The sequence below is a fragment of the Sciurus carolinensis genome, chromosome 2, assembly GCF_902686445.1.
Source record: "Sciurus carolinensis chromosome 2, mSciCar1.2, whole genome shotgun sequence".
Taxonomy (NCBI): Eukaryota; Metazoa; Chordata; class Mammalia; order Rodentia; family Sciuridae; genus Sciurus; species Sciurus carolinensis.
In genome coordinates this window covers 89,505,127-89,521,853 of record NC_062214.1, presented here as the reverse complement: position 1 = coordinate 89,521,853, position 16,727 = coordinate 89,505,127, and the positions used below count along the sequence as shown (strand labels likewise).

Below are 16,727 nucleotides of genomic sequence, written 5' to 3'. Positions count from 1 at the left end.
GTAACTGGGATGAAGTATGGAATTTATAACAATAGTTAGATTGAAGGGTGGAGAGGGAGAAAATCCTGTGGAAAGTTGTGCACCATTTTCATTGAGTATAAATGTTATACATCAGTTATTAATCTTATCATCAATGCCAGTTTAAAAAAACTTGAATAGCTTCTTTGCATTCTTACAGTGACATGTAGATGTGCTTAGGAATTTAGAATCTCAGTCAGAAAACTCTAAATGGAGGTCAAATATATTTGGAAATTTTTTGGTATTCAAGTATCTAATAAGTGATTAAGTATCTGACTCTATACTATTCTTTGGTGAGAGTGAAACAAGCCTAAGAGTGCCTACATTGAGTTTGTAATATAACTGGAGAAACAAAGCCAGTAGCAAACAATATGGTACAAAATTAAATGCTAAATCCGAGATAATCTCTGAGTTCTCTTACTGTGTGCCAGGAACCAAGTGCTTTCTGTGTATTAGTAATCTAATATGTACCACAGTCTATTAAGAAAGGTTCTATTAGTATTCCCATTTCCCATCTAAGAACACCAAGGGTCAGAATATGATGTAAACATATCCAAGCCCATAAAACTATCAAGTCGCAGAGGCCAGGGTGAGGTCAGTTCCCAAGTCACTTCTCAGGCATGATTCCCATACAAGTGCTGCAGAAGTTGCAAGAGCAATCTGGTTCTGACTAAAAGCATGTTATACAAGTGAAAGAGGAAATCTGCATGCTTTCGATAGAAAAGCCTAGGTATGCATTGAGGTATTAGGCAAGTGAGGATGGTTCAGGCGTCCCTGAATCCCTCGGTTCAAGTGATTCTCTGGCCTCAGCCTCCTGAGTAGCTGGGACTACAGGTGAATGCACCCTGCCTGGCTGATATAGGGTCTTGTATGTCAGGTAGAACTTGGATTGTATTAGGGACAGGAGCACCACCAGGAGTTGAGCAAGAGAGTTAAGAACTAGCCTTAGCCAGGTGCAGTGGTATATACCTGTAATCCTAGCAGTGCCCCTGGGTTCAATCCCCAGTACCAAAAAAACAAAAACAAAAACAAAAAAAACCTAGTTTGTCTTTGTCCTGCAGGGTGTGCTTAGTGGGATGGGAGGTAAAGTTGGTGTTAAGAGCTCATTGAGAGCAAGGTCTGTGTCCTCTTCAGTTTTGTTTTCTCATGGCCCAACACAGGACTGACACACGTATATTGCTAAAAATTTGCTGAATGAAAGTTGTGAAGTGCTTCTTTGAAGTTCCCTGGAACTCTACTCTCATCCCCAACTCAGGCTAAGTAGAGAGCTATTGTAGTCATCTAGCATGAGACCATGAGGCAGAGAGGGAACAGCAGCAACAGAAAGGAAGAGGAATGGACAGCTCAGACAATTAAGAGCAATGAACTGGCAAGACAACACATCTCTAAGTACCCAAGTGCACTATGGACTGTGGTTTTCATATGCACACCTAAGAATGCAGCTGCAACCATACACGTGCTCATTAACTAAGCCAACATGGACACTTCATTTTACAGAAGAGCTATGTGGTTTCCAGAACTATCTCGGTCAGAGGACTTTCCTACAAAGAACTGCACCTGTGAGGAGGATGTTAAAATAACTAGGCCACTTCTTCAGGGTGTTTTTCCTATGAAGATGGTGGTGCTGGGATTCCTTGAGATGAGTAGGGACAACTGTCCTGGCTAATTGTTTTCCTAAACTTGTATTTCAAGAACTCAAGGCTGGGTTCAGTGGTAAAGCACTTCCCTAATATGTGTGAGACCTTTGGTTCGATTCCCAACATGGCCCCCATCCCAAAGAACTCAAGTCTAGTAGACATTTTAGAGAGCATCCCTCAGGAAGGAGCACACAGCAAACTTGATCTTGGCACCTGTGTCAGAGCTGAAACATCTTCCAGAATGGTAGGGCCAGGAAAACAGATACATGGATAGCTGATGAATACTGAAGTCCTGGAATTCACCAAACTAAAACTATACTCTGGTTATGAGACACTCATACGGCAGTGTTTTAATTCTGCTTCCCTCAAAAGCACCAAGAGATCAATCACTGCCTCTCCATATCCATGAGTGGGTGAGGTCAGGCCAAAGGGAGGTCAAGAGGCTATAAGGCCACACTTGCTTTGATACGACCATGGAGTGAGCAATGCAGCCTACAGGCACTGGGAGTCTACATCCTCCATCAGTATGCAAGATGCATGTGGCTAGGCTGAAAGTTGATTTCTGATTAGCAATAAATCCAGGCTGAATTAATGATACTACAGTAATCTATAAAAATTTCTCAACCATTGTGCCACACAAGGATTATATGTATGCTAATACTAATCTCTGTAGAGACGGGGTGGGCCTGGTCAGTAACTTCAGGCTGAAGAAGTCTCATTATCCTCAGTTTATCCTAGAGTGTTGCACATTATTTTTTTGTGTATGTGTCACGAGGTGAAAAGGTTGGGAAATGTTGATCTGTAGCATTATCTTATTTGAAGATTTATTCCCAGTAATTTTTATACACAAAATATAAGTTTAAGACCCCAAAACAGTCATAGTTCTTAACTTTTTTTTTTGGATCATTATCCCTTTGTAAATCTGATAAAGCCAAAGATCTCTCTAGAATAACACACCACTATTTGTTCATGCAATATATTACATACAACTTCAGAAAGTTAAAGAATTCAGATTGCGTCTGTTTGGGAAAGATTCAGACAAATCCAAATTTACTTATTTTAGAGGAGTGCATCTGCTCCCTGCCCTTTCTCCAATTCAGCTCCAAAAAACCAGAATTGTCAAATAAATCTGAAAAAAGTATCACACTGAATTCCCTCAAAATTTCCTTGACAGCATGTAGAAATCACTACCAACCCCAAGTGGCATTCCCAAGAAATCCCAGGTGCTCAAGGGGATTGGTAATCACTGGTTCCAAGCACCACCTACCCTGGCAGCATGAGCTGCTGGCTGTCAGAACCATGAGTGGTTCTCTGCACAACTCCCAGAGGCTGGGATGCACCCTGGCTAGTGTCTACATTAAGCCCCCATGTAATCCTTCACCCGCAGCCTCCTTTCCCCTCTGTGTGCCTGTGACCTCCTTCATTAGTGTTCATCACTCCACAGTTGTGACTAATCAAAGCCAGGCTGTACAAATGGGAAAGTGGGGTGTGGTGGGGGAAGGAACATTTAAATCAATTAATTTCAGCAGCATCTTTATTGCAACCAAGAACCTGTAATAAAATGCAACAAAACTAATGTTTCACTTTACATGATTAAAAGCCATGTTGCTGAAAATGAAAAAACCCATAAACTTACTGGAGTGAGACATGCAATTCATTTTATACAAGTCAATGCTTAAAACAGCAGGCACTTTATGCTCTAAAATTAAAGACCTGAACTCCAATGTTGCTGAATATAACATAAATTTGCATTTGGGTTATTTAAAAACAAACATACAAATAAGACTTTTTCTCTCTTTGTGAGGGTCTTCTGAAATAATTTCCTAGAGCTCAGCACCTTGCACTAAGATGTCTCAGTATTTTGGGCTGGAAGGTGGATAGGTAGGGTTGGGAAGGTTGGGGTAAGAGAAGTTTCCTTATTCCTTAATATCTGGAGGGAAAGGACACTCACATTACATATCTTAATTTACAGTCATGTCTCTTTATCAGATTGCTGTAAAATGGGCTTTTGTGTTTAAGTAAGGGCTCTGCTCTATATCCCAATCACCATATCCCCTACTACACCAAGGAAGACACATTCAGTGTAATGAGTTAAATTAACTTCAGAATCTCATTCACTAATTAGAAGTACTGCTTCATTAATAAGCATGCTTAGCATTTACTTAGAATGAAAAAATTAACCATTTTATGTGGTTTACCTTTAAAATGTTTATAGGAACATATTAATAAATAAATCTTTAAAAATCTGCCTTTTCTATGTATCATTTAACTACCATGAGGCAGGACATCTGGATGGAATTTAGTACCAACCGGATACCAACTGTGTGGCTTCCTCTCTGTAGTATGTAGGTTCCTCTTCTAACAAGCGAGAACAGTAGATTAATCCAAGATTTATTCCAGCTTGAAAACTTATGATTCTATAATAATGAAATCTTACTGGAATCATCCACCTAGAGAGAACAATGTTATAGAAAGGTGGGATACCACCTTCTGTAAGGAATAAAACAAGCATGAAAAAAAAAAGCAAGCATTGTTATCTATATTTCATTATTTTAAAAGGTAATGCATGCTTTATGTCATATTCTTGTGTGAGCCTTTGGATAAGAGCCAGGAATGAATGGCATAAAGGAAAAAACCTTCATTCCAAAATGAATCTCTAGACAAAGGGGATACAAAGTTAATTTCTTCTGCTACTTACAGAATGAAAAGGGACCAACAGTTATCACACAACAGCAGCTTTCTTGACTATTGTTTTTTATGTTCTTATGAGTCAGTCAAGTATAGAAATTTATCTATGATTTTCTTAATCCAATCCCATTCTTTACAGAGAGTTTCTTCTTTTTTTTTCTTCCAGCTGTAGGGATCAAACCCAGGGTGTTGAGCAGTTAAGCAAGTGCTCCACCACTGAGCTATACTCTCAGCCCCTTGAGACATTTCTTAAAGTAGTCCAAAGTGATTTGATTTAGCATCACCTAGAAAGCTTGATAGAAATGCACATTCCTGATCTCTACCCAAATCAATGGATACAAATTTCTTAGGAGTGAGGTTGTAGACAGTATTTCTTTTAGTAAGCACCCCACATGAATCTTTGATTTTTGAGTTCTACTGTTCTACAAAGTTTAAGCAACTGTATTGGGTGATGGCTATTCATTTATCAATCATACAAAAACCTAGTTTGGTGTTTAACCTGGTGCTTTTTAGCTCTTACAAAACTACTTTTTTGTTACTTTTCTACACTATGATTACCCATAGTCAGGGTACAAAGAAACAGTATGATTCCTACTGACTTTTTCAATTACTATGATGTTTTCTATACAGGTTGTAAAAAGCAAATTCAGTCTGGTAATTTCTTCCCCTAGAGAAGTAGAATGGCATTTAAGTGACTGGGAGCTTTTATAAAGAACATTCCTGGTGATAGGAAGGAAAAAGGCAAAATGGAAAAGGAAAACACCTAAATTCAAGAACATATGAGGTTTTTGAACGTTTGTTTGTTTTGGTAAAACAAGAGATGCTATATTAAATAAACAACCTTAATGGATAAGAGGTTTCAAATAAGTAGCTGTCTAAAAGCTACTTTATACCATTTCTACTTTGCATAAAGGATAGATTCCTTGGAGGTCAACTAGTCCAAAAAATACCATCCTCAACAGTCAGATGTATACTTAAGTCATGAGGGAAAATACTTTCTTGGGGAAGAAAAGTTACCCGAACCAATTTAATTTAACACTGAAAAAATATAAACAAATCTTGGCATGAGAAAACATCACAAACATGAAAATCAATACAGACACAGATAATAAAGAAAAGTATGGAATCTATTATACAGTATAAATACACAATTAGCAAAACCCAATCCCCCTTCTCCAAGGACAGAACCACCAGGTCACTCTGCCATTTCTGGGTCTCCTCCACCTCTCACCTGGCACTCAGTGAAGTCTACCCCTGGTGCAGTCATGTTCCTTACTAAGGCGGACTGTATTCTGTGGAATAAATCTATACTATCTGTAGTGGTGAGAAAGAAATAGATTTTTCTTGGAGTGATTTAAAAGTACTAGTAATGACTTTTTATATACTGAAGTTTGTGATTAAAAAGAGTCAAACTCATGGGTGCCTTTCCTGACTCTGGTTTCAACGAGACCCATAGTACCCAAAGACCCTAAAAGGGCAGATTTCAATCAGTACTTGATAGCTCATGAGCACCCTTCAGTCAAGTGTGAAGGTTAAGCCCACAAAATGTCATGGCCTATAGGCTTTAAACTCTGAAACAAAGAGCTATGGCTTACCAGGGGTTTGTTTATGGTAAAGAGGCTGTTTGGAAATCTTTTTATTTTAAGCTCACAATACCTAAATTATGTTCAATAATTTAAAGATAAAAGTTTAAATCTGTAAGAATTCTAAAATTAAGAGGAAAAATAACAAAAACAACAACAAAAAAATCCTGAAATATAAAAGTAACTCTAAGGAACTTTTCCTCCCCTGAATGATGTTAGTCTGTAGCTATGTTGGCAAGAGAGTGACTTCTTAATTCTGGTTTCTTAATATTCTAGTAGTTTAAATTTCATTTTCCAAATTTTTTTCATGAGTATTTTTGTTTAAACTACTTCTGCTTAGTTCTGAAGCAGACCCTTGCCACCTTCCCTCCCTGGTTTTCCCCACACCACTGTGATTCCCTTCCACCTCCCTAAAATTCTGAAATATTTTAATAGGGAAATATCACAAGGAAACTGGCACCACCAAATTTTCTGAATGCAAGGGAATGTTACCATTCTCTTTTCCTAAATGAAGGAAAAAAAAAAAAAACTTGCCTGCAAATATTTAAGTTCTCTAATCATCTGATTAAAAATCTTGTCTGTAATTATCAACATCATAAGACTAATTAAATCCATGCTATATACAGTTATTTGTCTTTATGTGAAAGGAAAAACTTACTTTGTCATCAAAGAAAAAAAGAGAACCATTTATACTAGATACAGTTTAAATTGGCTAAAAACTGGTCAGAAGCCAAAATAAGTATCTTTAGGAGGCCACTAAGTTATCCTGAAAAAGCATTAATGACTGATTAAGTCATAGGTTTAATAGTGATTAGTTCACAACATGCTGGATACACCTCAAGCAATGAAGCATAAGCTATTCAATTACATTTAAGTGCTATCAAATCTGTAAATAGAGATTCTGGAATTGAACCAAATTGCTCACTAATATCATATTTTAATAAATGCAGAAGTATATTGTAAAAATACACTAATTAAGTCCATGAGATTTATAATGCTATTAAAAGTGAAAATAGGGTAGTATGGATATGTGATGCTACTGTCTTATTTCTTTCAGTATTTCTCATGGTATTGCTGGATCCCTTAGACATATGTATCATTCGATTTGTGTGTGTACAGTTAAGGTATTAGATTACTATCCACAAGTTGTAGATGCCTGCATGGCACCAAATTTACTTTTGGAAGTAGATGTTATGTGGCAGGTACAAAATGTGATGATCAATTCTGTGTTCTCTATTGATTAAACCTCATTTGGTTAAATAGCCAGTGTATACTAGAATTCTACACAGGTCAAAATTATATCACTTTCAGAGCAGCAATACGTGATCCAAGGTTTTCTTGAAGGTAGTGCAAAAGATGCAGTTCATAATGTTCTCCAGATTCAGGAACTCTTATGCTGTGTCTCTCCTGAGGATAGATCTTAACAACGAAAAGTAAAAATATTAAAAGAAAATTAATAACACATCTCCTCTGAAAGCTCTCTGGGTTTTTTTTTTTTTTTTTTTTTAAATTTCAGGTGTCGATAGGCCTTTATTTTATTGGTGTATTTACATGTGGTGCTGAGTCTCGAACCCAGGGTCCCACACATGCCAGTCAAGTGCTCTACCGCTGAGTCACCGCCCCAGTCCCTCTCTGGGGGTTTTTAACAGGATCAATAATAAGGAGCATAGCCTTTCCAAGCTATCACATAATATATCCTACTTTAAGGCCCCTACCTCATGAGGCAAGGTGGTATATCCTGTAACATTACCCAGCTATTTAGGAGACATAGGCAGGAGTATTATAAGCTTTAGGTCAACTTGGTCAACCTAGCAAGACTCTGTCTAAAAATAAAAAATAAGAGGGTTGGGGGCTGGGGAGATAGCTCAGTCGGTAGAGTGCTTGCCTTGTAAGCACAAGGTCCTGGGTTCGATCCCCAGCACCCCCCCCCAAAAAAAAAAAAAAAAACAAAAGAAAAAAAGAGGGTTGGGCATGTAGCTGAATGGTAGAGCACTCATGAGTTCAATCTCTTGTACCACCAAAAAAAAAAAAAAAGTCCCTCTTCTTATAATTCCTATATACCTACCCATCAGGTTTAATGAAGGATTTTCCTGTAAACCAACAGTTCATTACACAAGTGTGGTCTGCAGACTTTGAGGGGTTCTTGGCCTCTTCAGGGATACATAAGATCAAAACTATTTTGAGAACTATAAAAGACATTATTTGCCTTTACTGTGTAGCACTGATGATACAAAAGCAATTGTGAATGAAACTGCAGGTGCCTTAGCATGAATCAAGGCAATATTAAATTGTTCCAGAAGTCATAATGTTCACCACCACACACTTGTAGTAAAAAAGAAAAGTGCAAGTTTCACTTAAATAGCAGTAAAAATTTGAATTTTATAAAACTGTAACCCTGAAGAAGCCTTTTAATACTCTGTAATGCTGAAATGAGAAATACACATAAAGCACTTGTGCTACAGGATGTCTCAAGGGAAAGCACCTGTGTAACCAAGTTGCAAGCTGAACTGTTGCTTTTAAGTGGAACTCCCTGCCCCCACCCCTTTTTTTTGGGGTAGAGAATGACAGACAACATAATCATTCAGACTTTGGTATCTGGAAAACATTTTTCAAAAATAAATGAAGTAATGTGGTCACTTTGAGGACTACACTAACAGTACTTGTTTGCCAATGACAGAATTTGAGTTTTTAAGGAAAATTCAAATTTTGGAAAACTATGTTGCCTAGATTGGACTTAAATTTGTGGGCTCAAGCAACCCTCCTGCCTCAGCCTCCTGAGCAGCTGGGACAACAGGCATGTGCCACCATACCCGGCAAGAAATATTGAAAAAGAAAACCCACATAAATAAAGTTTTTTGGTACATAAAATGGTCCCGAGACCAAAAAGCTGGAAAACGATTGCTATAGATAAATATATCATAGTTTAACTTGACAGAAATGTCAAATTAAATATAAAAAAGAGGGGCTGGGGAGATAGCTCAGCTGGTAGAGTGCTTGCCTTGCAAGCACAAGGCCCCGAGTTCGATCCCCAGTACCACAAAAAAAAAAAATAAATAAATAAATAAATAAATAAAAAATAAAAGAGACAAAAAGTAATGTTTTTCATTTCTTGTGAGCATATAATTCTACCCCGCCCCAACCCCCGACACACATACATACTGGGATTGAACCCAGGGGCACTCCAATGAGCTGTATCTCCAGCCATTTTAATTTTTTAAATTTTTTATTTTATTTTATTTTTATTATTTTTTTTTTTTGCAGTGCTGGGGATCGAACCCAGGGCCTTATGCTTGCAAGGCAAGCACTCTACCAACTAAGCTATCTCCCAAGCCCAATTTTTATTTTTTATTTTGAGACAGAGTCTCAGTTACTGAGGCTGGCCACCTGCTCTTACCTCCTGAGTAGCTGGGATTACAAGTGTGTGCCACCACACCCAGCTGAGTGTATCTTTTTTTTTTTTTCAAGAAATATAAAGGAAGAATGTGACTGGGGTTGTAGCTTAGTAGTAGAATGCTTGGAAAGCATGTTAGAGGGTTCAATTCTGAGCAACGCATATAAATTATTAAAATAAAGGGCCATCAACAACTAAAAAAAAATTTTTAAAAAGAAAGAACACCTTCTCTTAAAATCTTTTTTTATTTTTATTTTTTCACAGTGCTGGGGATTGAACCCAGAGCCTTCTGCTTGTGAGGCAAGCACTCTACCAACTGAGCTATATCCCCAGTCCTCTCTTAAAATCTTTTTTTTGAGTAAGAGAGCAATTGAGGATAACTTTGCTAGTTTCTGTACCAATGACAACGTACATAAAAATAAATTAAAACACCAGGTAACTGGGGTCTAAAAATCATTTTTCAATAGGAAATCAAGTAGCAACTCCTCACTCTTCAAAAAGGGAAAAACAAAGTAAAGGAGGACAGTGAATGGACACCTACTCCATGCTTATAAACTGAAAGCAGACAAATGTACACAAGTCATGCAATCCAAGAGGCTTTTTAGCCCAACTTCAATAGTGTCAATTTGATCCAATCAGAAGCAAGTAATAACTATACCTATTACTTTAGTTCTCTTAAAGGTGAACACAGCTGAAAATTTGGCCTTACTCCATATTTTATTAGATCTCAAAGTAACCAATTGCTAATGACTATTGTATTTAATTTGGAAATACAGAATAACTCACCTGTAAATCATATGGTTTTCCAGCCCTCACTAAAAAACTCAGTAATATACTGGTATGTGCAAAATGGACATTCTCATCCAAGAACCCATGTAAGAGCAGTAAACGATTTGGTCTGGAGAAATAAAAATATTAGGTACAAAAGTATTTAGAGGAAACCATTTATTTCCTTTAAACTAATCACAGTCAACATTAACTTCTTTATACTACAATGTTAGAATAAGGATTCAATATTTTGAATATTAAATTTGTAATATACTAACCAGATCCCACATGTAAAGAAACATTTTTTAAAACTGTTTATAATTTATTCAACTATTGGAACACATCAATAATTATAGCATGTCTCTAGAAAAACTACTTATAAAACATCCAAGTAGACACCAGATCTTTCCCATCTTGAAACAGTTGTGCACTTAGCTTCTTTCAACATAAACAACTGCTTCAAATACAACTTGTAAAACAACAACAAACCCAAAACAGGGGTGAGGTGTAGTTCAGCAGTAGAGCACTTGCCTAGTGTGCATGAGGTCCTGAGTTCAATCTCCACAAAACAAAAACAACAAAAAAACAAAACAAAAGAAGAAAAACAAAACAAACAAACAAACAAAAAACCCCTAAAAACAGAAAATATAGTATATGAACTGGTCTTTAATTTTGCTTTGCACAAAAGCCATGCCATTCTAATGTTCTATAAAACATTAGTCTTAGTTTTTAGTATTTGAAGTTTTCATTAATATTAAAGGTAAGTTTTTCAAAAACAATTTAAAATTTAAAACTTTATAAGGCTTGAACTTACTCAGAGGGGAACTTTTCTGCTTGCATGGCCACAGATCCTAAGTAATAGCCCTGTTCATTCTGGTCAGGGTGACCCATATAACGTTCTGTGTATCCTGTATCGTAGAAGATCCACAGAGTGACTGGGGCCCCAGCAATAGCAACCTGCATAAAACAACACTGACAGTGAACTGTGTAGAAAAGAGTGGCTAGCTATAAGAACTTAAAGTTACAAATTTACAGGCTAAAATTACCCTTAAGCTTTAACTCCACTATCAGGCATACAGGTCTCAGGAGACTCAGATAATTGAAGTAGCTTGCCAAGGTCACAAATTTGATACTTCGTGAGTCAGTAAGTTTCATGTTCCATAGGCATGCCCACACCAAACCCTTAACCTGGGCTAGCTGAAATAAAACTATAGGTTCCTTTATCATGAGGGGAGACTGAACTAAAGCTTACAAGTACCTCAGCATAAACTCATTCCTATGACTGGGGGAAAAAAATGCATGAGAATTGTTAACTTTGTGTAGGAAAAGCAGTCCCCCCCAAAAAAAACTCTTTCGTAGTACACAATTTAAAACAATGAATGAACTCTATTTAAGGACTAAAAATGTGCCTCATTTTAAGGCTCTTACACATGGTTCTATATTCAAATATTCTAATTACTTTCAGTCAGGTACAGTGGCACATGCCACTATAATCCCAGCTATTTGTGAGGCTGAGGCAGGAGGACTGCAAATTCAAGGTCAGCTTGGGCAATTTAGCAAGATGCTGTCTCAAAATAAAAGGGTTAAAGATGTAGTCCACTGATAGAGTGCCCCTGAGTTCAATTGCCAGAACCACAAAAACGAAACAAAAAACCTTTTCATTATAAAATAAAATCATGTTATCGAAATATTTAAAAAAAGAAAAATGCTACTTTTTTTGTTAAAGGTCATTCATCTTTTTTTTTTTTTTCCAGTTGTTGATGGATCTTTATTTATTTAAATGCAGTGCTGAGAATTGAACCCAGTGCCTCACACATGCTAGGCAAACAATCTACCACTGAGTCACAACCCCAGCCGGAAAAATGCTACTTTTAATTCCTATTCTCTTAACTATGTTCATCTTTATGTATTTTCTCTGGTATTTTTAAAGAGTTTGTTTACAGAATTGTGAGCAATTACATATTTAATAATTCATGATTCACTCATTTAACAGAGGTTTTTTTTTTCCCCCCTGATGCTGGGAATTGAACCAAGGGCTGGTGTTTGACAATTTATGAAGGGCCTACTACATGCCAAGCATTATGCCTGGCAGCTGAAGATATAGTTGTGTATAGAAAGCAAAGAGTTCCTTGTTGTCAGAACTTATAGTCTAACAATTAAACAAGCAATTACAATCCAATATGTATGTGTGTATTTTACTAATCATGAGTGCCTATAATTTTTGGTATATGTCTACAAAGAACCAAAAACTCGCCATTAGGTTGGTAATTATCTAAATAAATCATGCTAATAACTGTGATACAGATTTCACATGGCCATTTAATACACAAACCATAACATTTCATCATACTGATAACTCTAAATCTTCAGAAAATAAGCAATTTCACATACCTTCAATTTATAAAGAACCTTTATTACAAAGTACCCTTATTTAAAAAATGAGTACAATAGGAAATTACTTACCCTGAAGATATCTGATCTCTGCATTAATGCCATCAGGGAGAGGTATCCTCCGTAAGACCAACCGTGGATGCCCACACGATCTAAGTCAATGAAATCATATTGAGAAGCTAGATATTGGAGTCCTTCCACTTGATCATCAATTTCTATTTGACCCTGTCAAAAAAGGGAGAGTATTTCACTGATTCTGATGCATAAAAATCTCACTATGAGTGCTTTTAAACTAATAAATTAAAAAAATATATATATATTTAGTTGTCAATGGACCTTTATTTTATTTATTTATATGTGGTGCTTAGAATCAAACCCAGTGTTTCACAAATGCTAGGTAAGTGCTCTGCCACTGAGCCACAACCCCAGTCCAGGAATTAACTTTTTTACTAAAACATTTTTTTTCCATATTAGAATTCATTAACAACGGAAATTCTATTTCCCATCCTCAATTTTTTTTTTTTTTTTTTTTTTTTTCAAAATCTATTTGGAGATAGGTGTCTATAGCTTCTGTTGTTAGGCTGTCCTAGAGTTTAGTTATCACTTGGTTAAAAAACTCTAAATTACTGCACTTGCTTTTGGGTATTTCCCATTTACATTTGTTCTGTTGTCTGCTAAGAGGTCAGCATCTTCCTTGTAACAAGCCTTTCCTATACCCAAAGACAAAAAATTAGCCCCCTTAGAGACTGATTAATTTTACTTCTCCCTTTTAATATTTAGTACAATAAAGCAGAGGGAATTACTCTTGAGGTCCTAATCTTCCTATTTTCCAATCATAACACTAGGAACTGAACATATTGTTTCTTTAAAGCCTCTATTAAGTCCTACCACTACCTACCACTACCATCATATCTGTATTACTTGGCCTGCCAGTGCAAACAGTCTCACTTCACTGAGCCAAAAACTAAAAACAAAACAAAACAAAACAAAACAAACTTACATGAGAATATAACATAAGGTCAAAGAACTGGCTGTGGGAGAAAATCCCCATGTCTTACTCAGCATGTCCAATACACTGGCAAACACAGTAACTGCCTTACTGTGCAAAAGGAACATCGGATTCTCATCATTTCCCAAAGCAGCAGAAAGGACATAGGGCATCTCTAAAAGGTAGCATTTAAAGCTTCCTGTAGAGAGAAAGAGGCTTGTCACAAGGAAGGACTAACCAGTTGGTTTCCCTCTTCACAGAGGACAGAACAAATCTCAATTATTCCTCAACAGCATAAAGGATGCTGAAAACTAAAATGGTGCTGCCGTCCGGCTAAGGTGGATGTACAATACAGAAAGGGAGGATATTTCTACATAGAAGTGGCCTCTCTCAGCTTCCCACAGTTATACACAGGGAGACATGAGCTAGCCTAGCACACATCAAGTTGCATCTTCCCTCCCACCCCTGAACTCACTCTCTCTCTCTCTCTCTCTCTCTCTCTCACACACACACACACACACACACACTCTCTCTCTCTCTCTCTCACAGTCCCTCTCCCAACTGTAGATTTAACATAAAACAATGCACAAAAAAACAGTACATTTTTTTAAAAGAAAAGTTTTTATGCTCACACACCATTTTATATTTAAAGGCACCTTCAAATTTAAGCCCTCGGTGACAGGATCCCCTGTTGTCAATCACCACAACCACATAACCCAGAGAGGCGAGGGTATTCAAGCGGAAATATTTGACTCCTTTAAAGCGATTATTTACCAACTGCACCTGAAGAAGAAATACAACCTTTGATGAACTTTATTATATGGTAATATACAAACCACAAGAGAATCATAGCACTGCAAAAAGCAGAAAGCTTAAGAATTTAATATTCATTTGCATGTAAAACATAACTTTTAAGTGATTTGTGTCTTTGGTACTGGGGATTTAACCCAGGAGTGCTCTACCACTGAGCACTATATTCCCAGCACTTTTTATGTTTTATTTTGAGACAAGTTCTCTGTAAGTTGCTGAGGTTGGCCTTGAACTTGTGATCCTCTTGTCTCAGTCTCCTGAGTTGCTGGGATTACAGGCATGTGCCAACATGCCTGGCTAAGTGATTTATTTCAAAATTAACTAAAATCTTTTCATGTTTATGTTGCTTCTTGCTTTATTTCACATTCATGGTTCAGGGAAATTACTGAATAATTTAGATCTTAAAACTCTTAGATATTAATTATACACAAGACAAGAAAATTAACATACCCCACAGAAAAAGTTGCTAAACTGTCTACTCTGAAGAAGAATTTTGTCATTCAAATAACAGTCACGAGGATAAATAAGATCATCTTCCCTCTCCAGTTGTCTCTTCTAGGGTCATCTTTGACTAGCAATGGGAAAAATGTAGCATTTTAATGGGACACTGTGACAAGTCCTGTTTCCTTTTTCCTGTTACACAGATTATTGTAAAAAGTAGGATAATTCCACACACAAACTGGGCATAGAATCTAGGGCTTCGTGTATGCTAGGTAAGTGTTCTAACACTGAGCCACATTCCCAGTCCTTTATTTTCAGACGAAGTCTCACTAAGTTGCCCAGGTTGGCTTCGAACTTCTGAGCTCAAGTGATCCTCCTGCCTCAGCCTCCAGAGTAACTGGTACTACAAGTATGTGCCACCATGCCCAGCTGAGTAGGATAATTCTGTAATCATTTTATCACTACAGAGACTATACTTCAAAATGACTAAGAAGTTAAATATATCTTAGTGTTTTATCAACATAACATCTAGTGAAAAGAAAAATTATTCAGTCATGCCAAGCATAAAGATGTTTTCATCAGTGACAGTCTGAATATCTGACAGTGGTCCCATAAGATTATAATGGAGCTGAAAAATTTCGGGGCAAGAATGGAGTAAGGAAGGACTGTATAGAGGGAAAAGAGGGGTGGGAGGGGTGGGGGGGAAGGGAAAAAATAACAGAATGAACCAAACAACATTACCCTATGTAAATTTATGATTACACAAATGGTATGCCTTTATGCCATGTACAAACAGAAACAACATGTATCCCATTTGTTTACAATAAAAAAAAAGTGAAAAAAAAAAAAACAACAACAAAAAAACATTTTGAAATTCTTGTTCCCAAAAGCTCTGTAAATGAGACTGCTTGTAGTTGGTCATCAGAATAAGTAAAAAGTTCAGCTTAAAAAGGAAAAAAAAAAAAAAAAGAAAGAAAAATTTCTATCACCTAGTGACATCATAGCTGGCACAACACAACTCATCACTCATGTATCTGTAGTAATGCTGGCACAAAAAACCTATACTGCCAACATTACTTAAATATAGCACATACAATTAGACACATAACACAATGGTTGATAATTATAATGAATGACTATATTACTGGTATATGTATTCACTATTTTATACTTTTCATCATTATTTGAGAGTGTCCTCCTACTTAAAAAATTTGGGGTTGGGGGTATAGCTCAGAGGTAGAATGAGTGCTTGGTATGCATGAAGTCCTGATTTCAACTTCCAGCATCACTGAAAAGTTTTTTTTAAAAAGTTTACTATAAAACAGTATATACTGTTATGCTGAGAGCGGTTTCAAACATCTTGTTTGCTGCATCTCTTGATCAAGATGCTACAATAAGACAGGCATAGTAATAGATACATGAAATCCCAGCTACTCAAGAGGCTAAGGTAAGAGGATGAAAAGTTTGAGGAGAACCTGGGCAATTTAGCAAGATCCTGTCTCAAGATAAAATTAAAATAAAAAAAGAGGGGCCGTGAGGCTGGGGATGTGGCTCAGTGCTCACCTAGCATGTGCAAGGTCAATCCCTAGAAACACACATGCACACTTGGACACATACACACAAGAAGTCATTTTGAGTGATTGACCTATATCATCTAGGTTTGTGTAAGCATACTCTATGATGCTTGCACAACAATGCAATCACCTAGTAACATTTCTCAGAAGGTCTCCTGATCATAAAGCAAAACATGACTATAATTAGTGATGGAAGAACTAAGTAATACATTAAACAAAAAGGTTTGGATAAAAATGAGAAAGATGAGCCAGGTGTGGTGGTGCACACCTGTAATTCCAAGCTGAGGTAGGAGGATTGCTTGAGTCCACGAGTTCTGGGCTAGACCGGGGCAATATACTGAGATCCTGCCTCACCAAAAAAAAAAAAAAAAAAAAAAAAGAGAGAGAGACAGAGAGAAAATATGTGTATGTATAACATACATATTGAATTATCCCACT

The 16,727-nt window shown here is 36.8% G+C and overlaps 1 protein-coding gene across 1 annotated transcript in view; it reads right to left on the bottom strand.

The window, feature by feature from the left end:
• Positions 1-3,155: 3,155 nt before the first annotated feature.
• Dpp8 (dipeptidyl peptidase 8) overlaps positions 3,156-16,727 on the bottom strand; it is a 56,437-nt gene continuing 42,865 nt past the window's right edge. The window contains 5 exon segments of the mRNA XM_047539699.1: positions 3,156-7,345; positions 10,104-10,215; positions 10,900-11,042; positions 12,549-12,701; positions 14,101-14,247. Of these exon segments, the coding sequence (XP_047395655.1) occupies positions 7,223-7,345; positions 10,104-10,215; positions 10,900-11,042; positions 12,549-12,701; positions 14,101-14,247 (678 nt within the window). The 3' untranslated portion in view covers positions 3,156-7,222.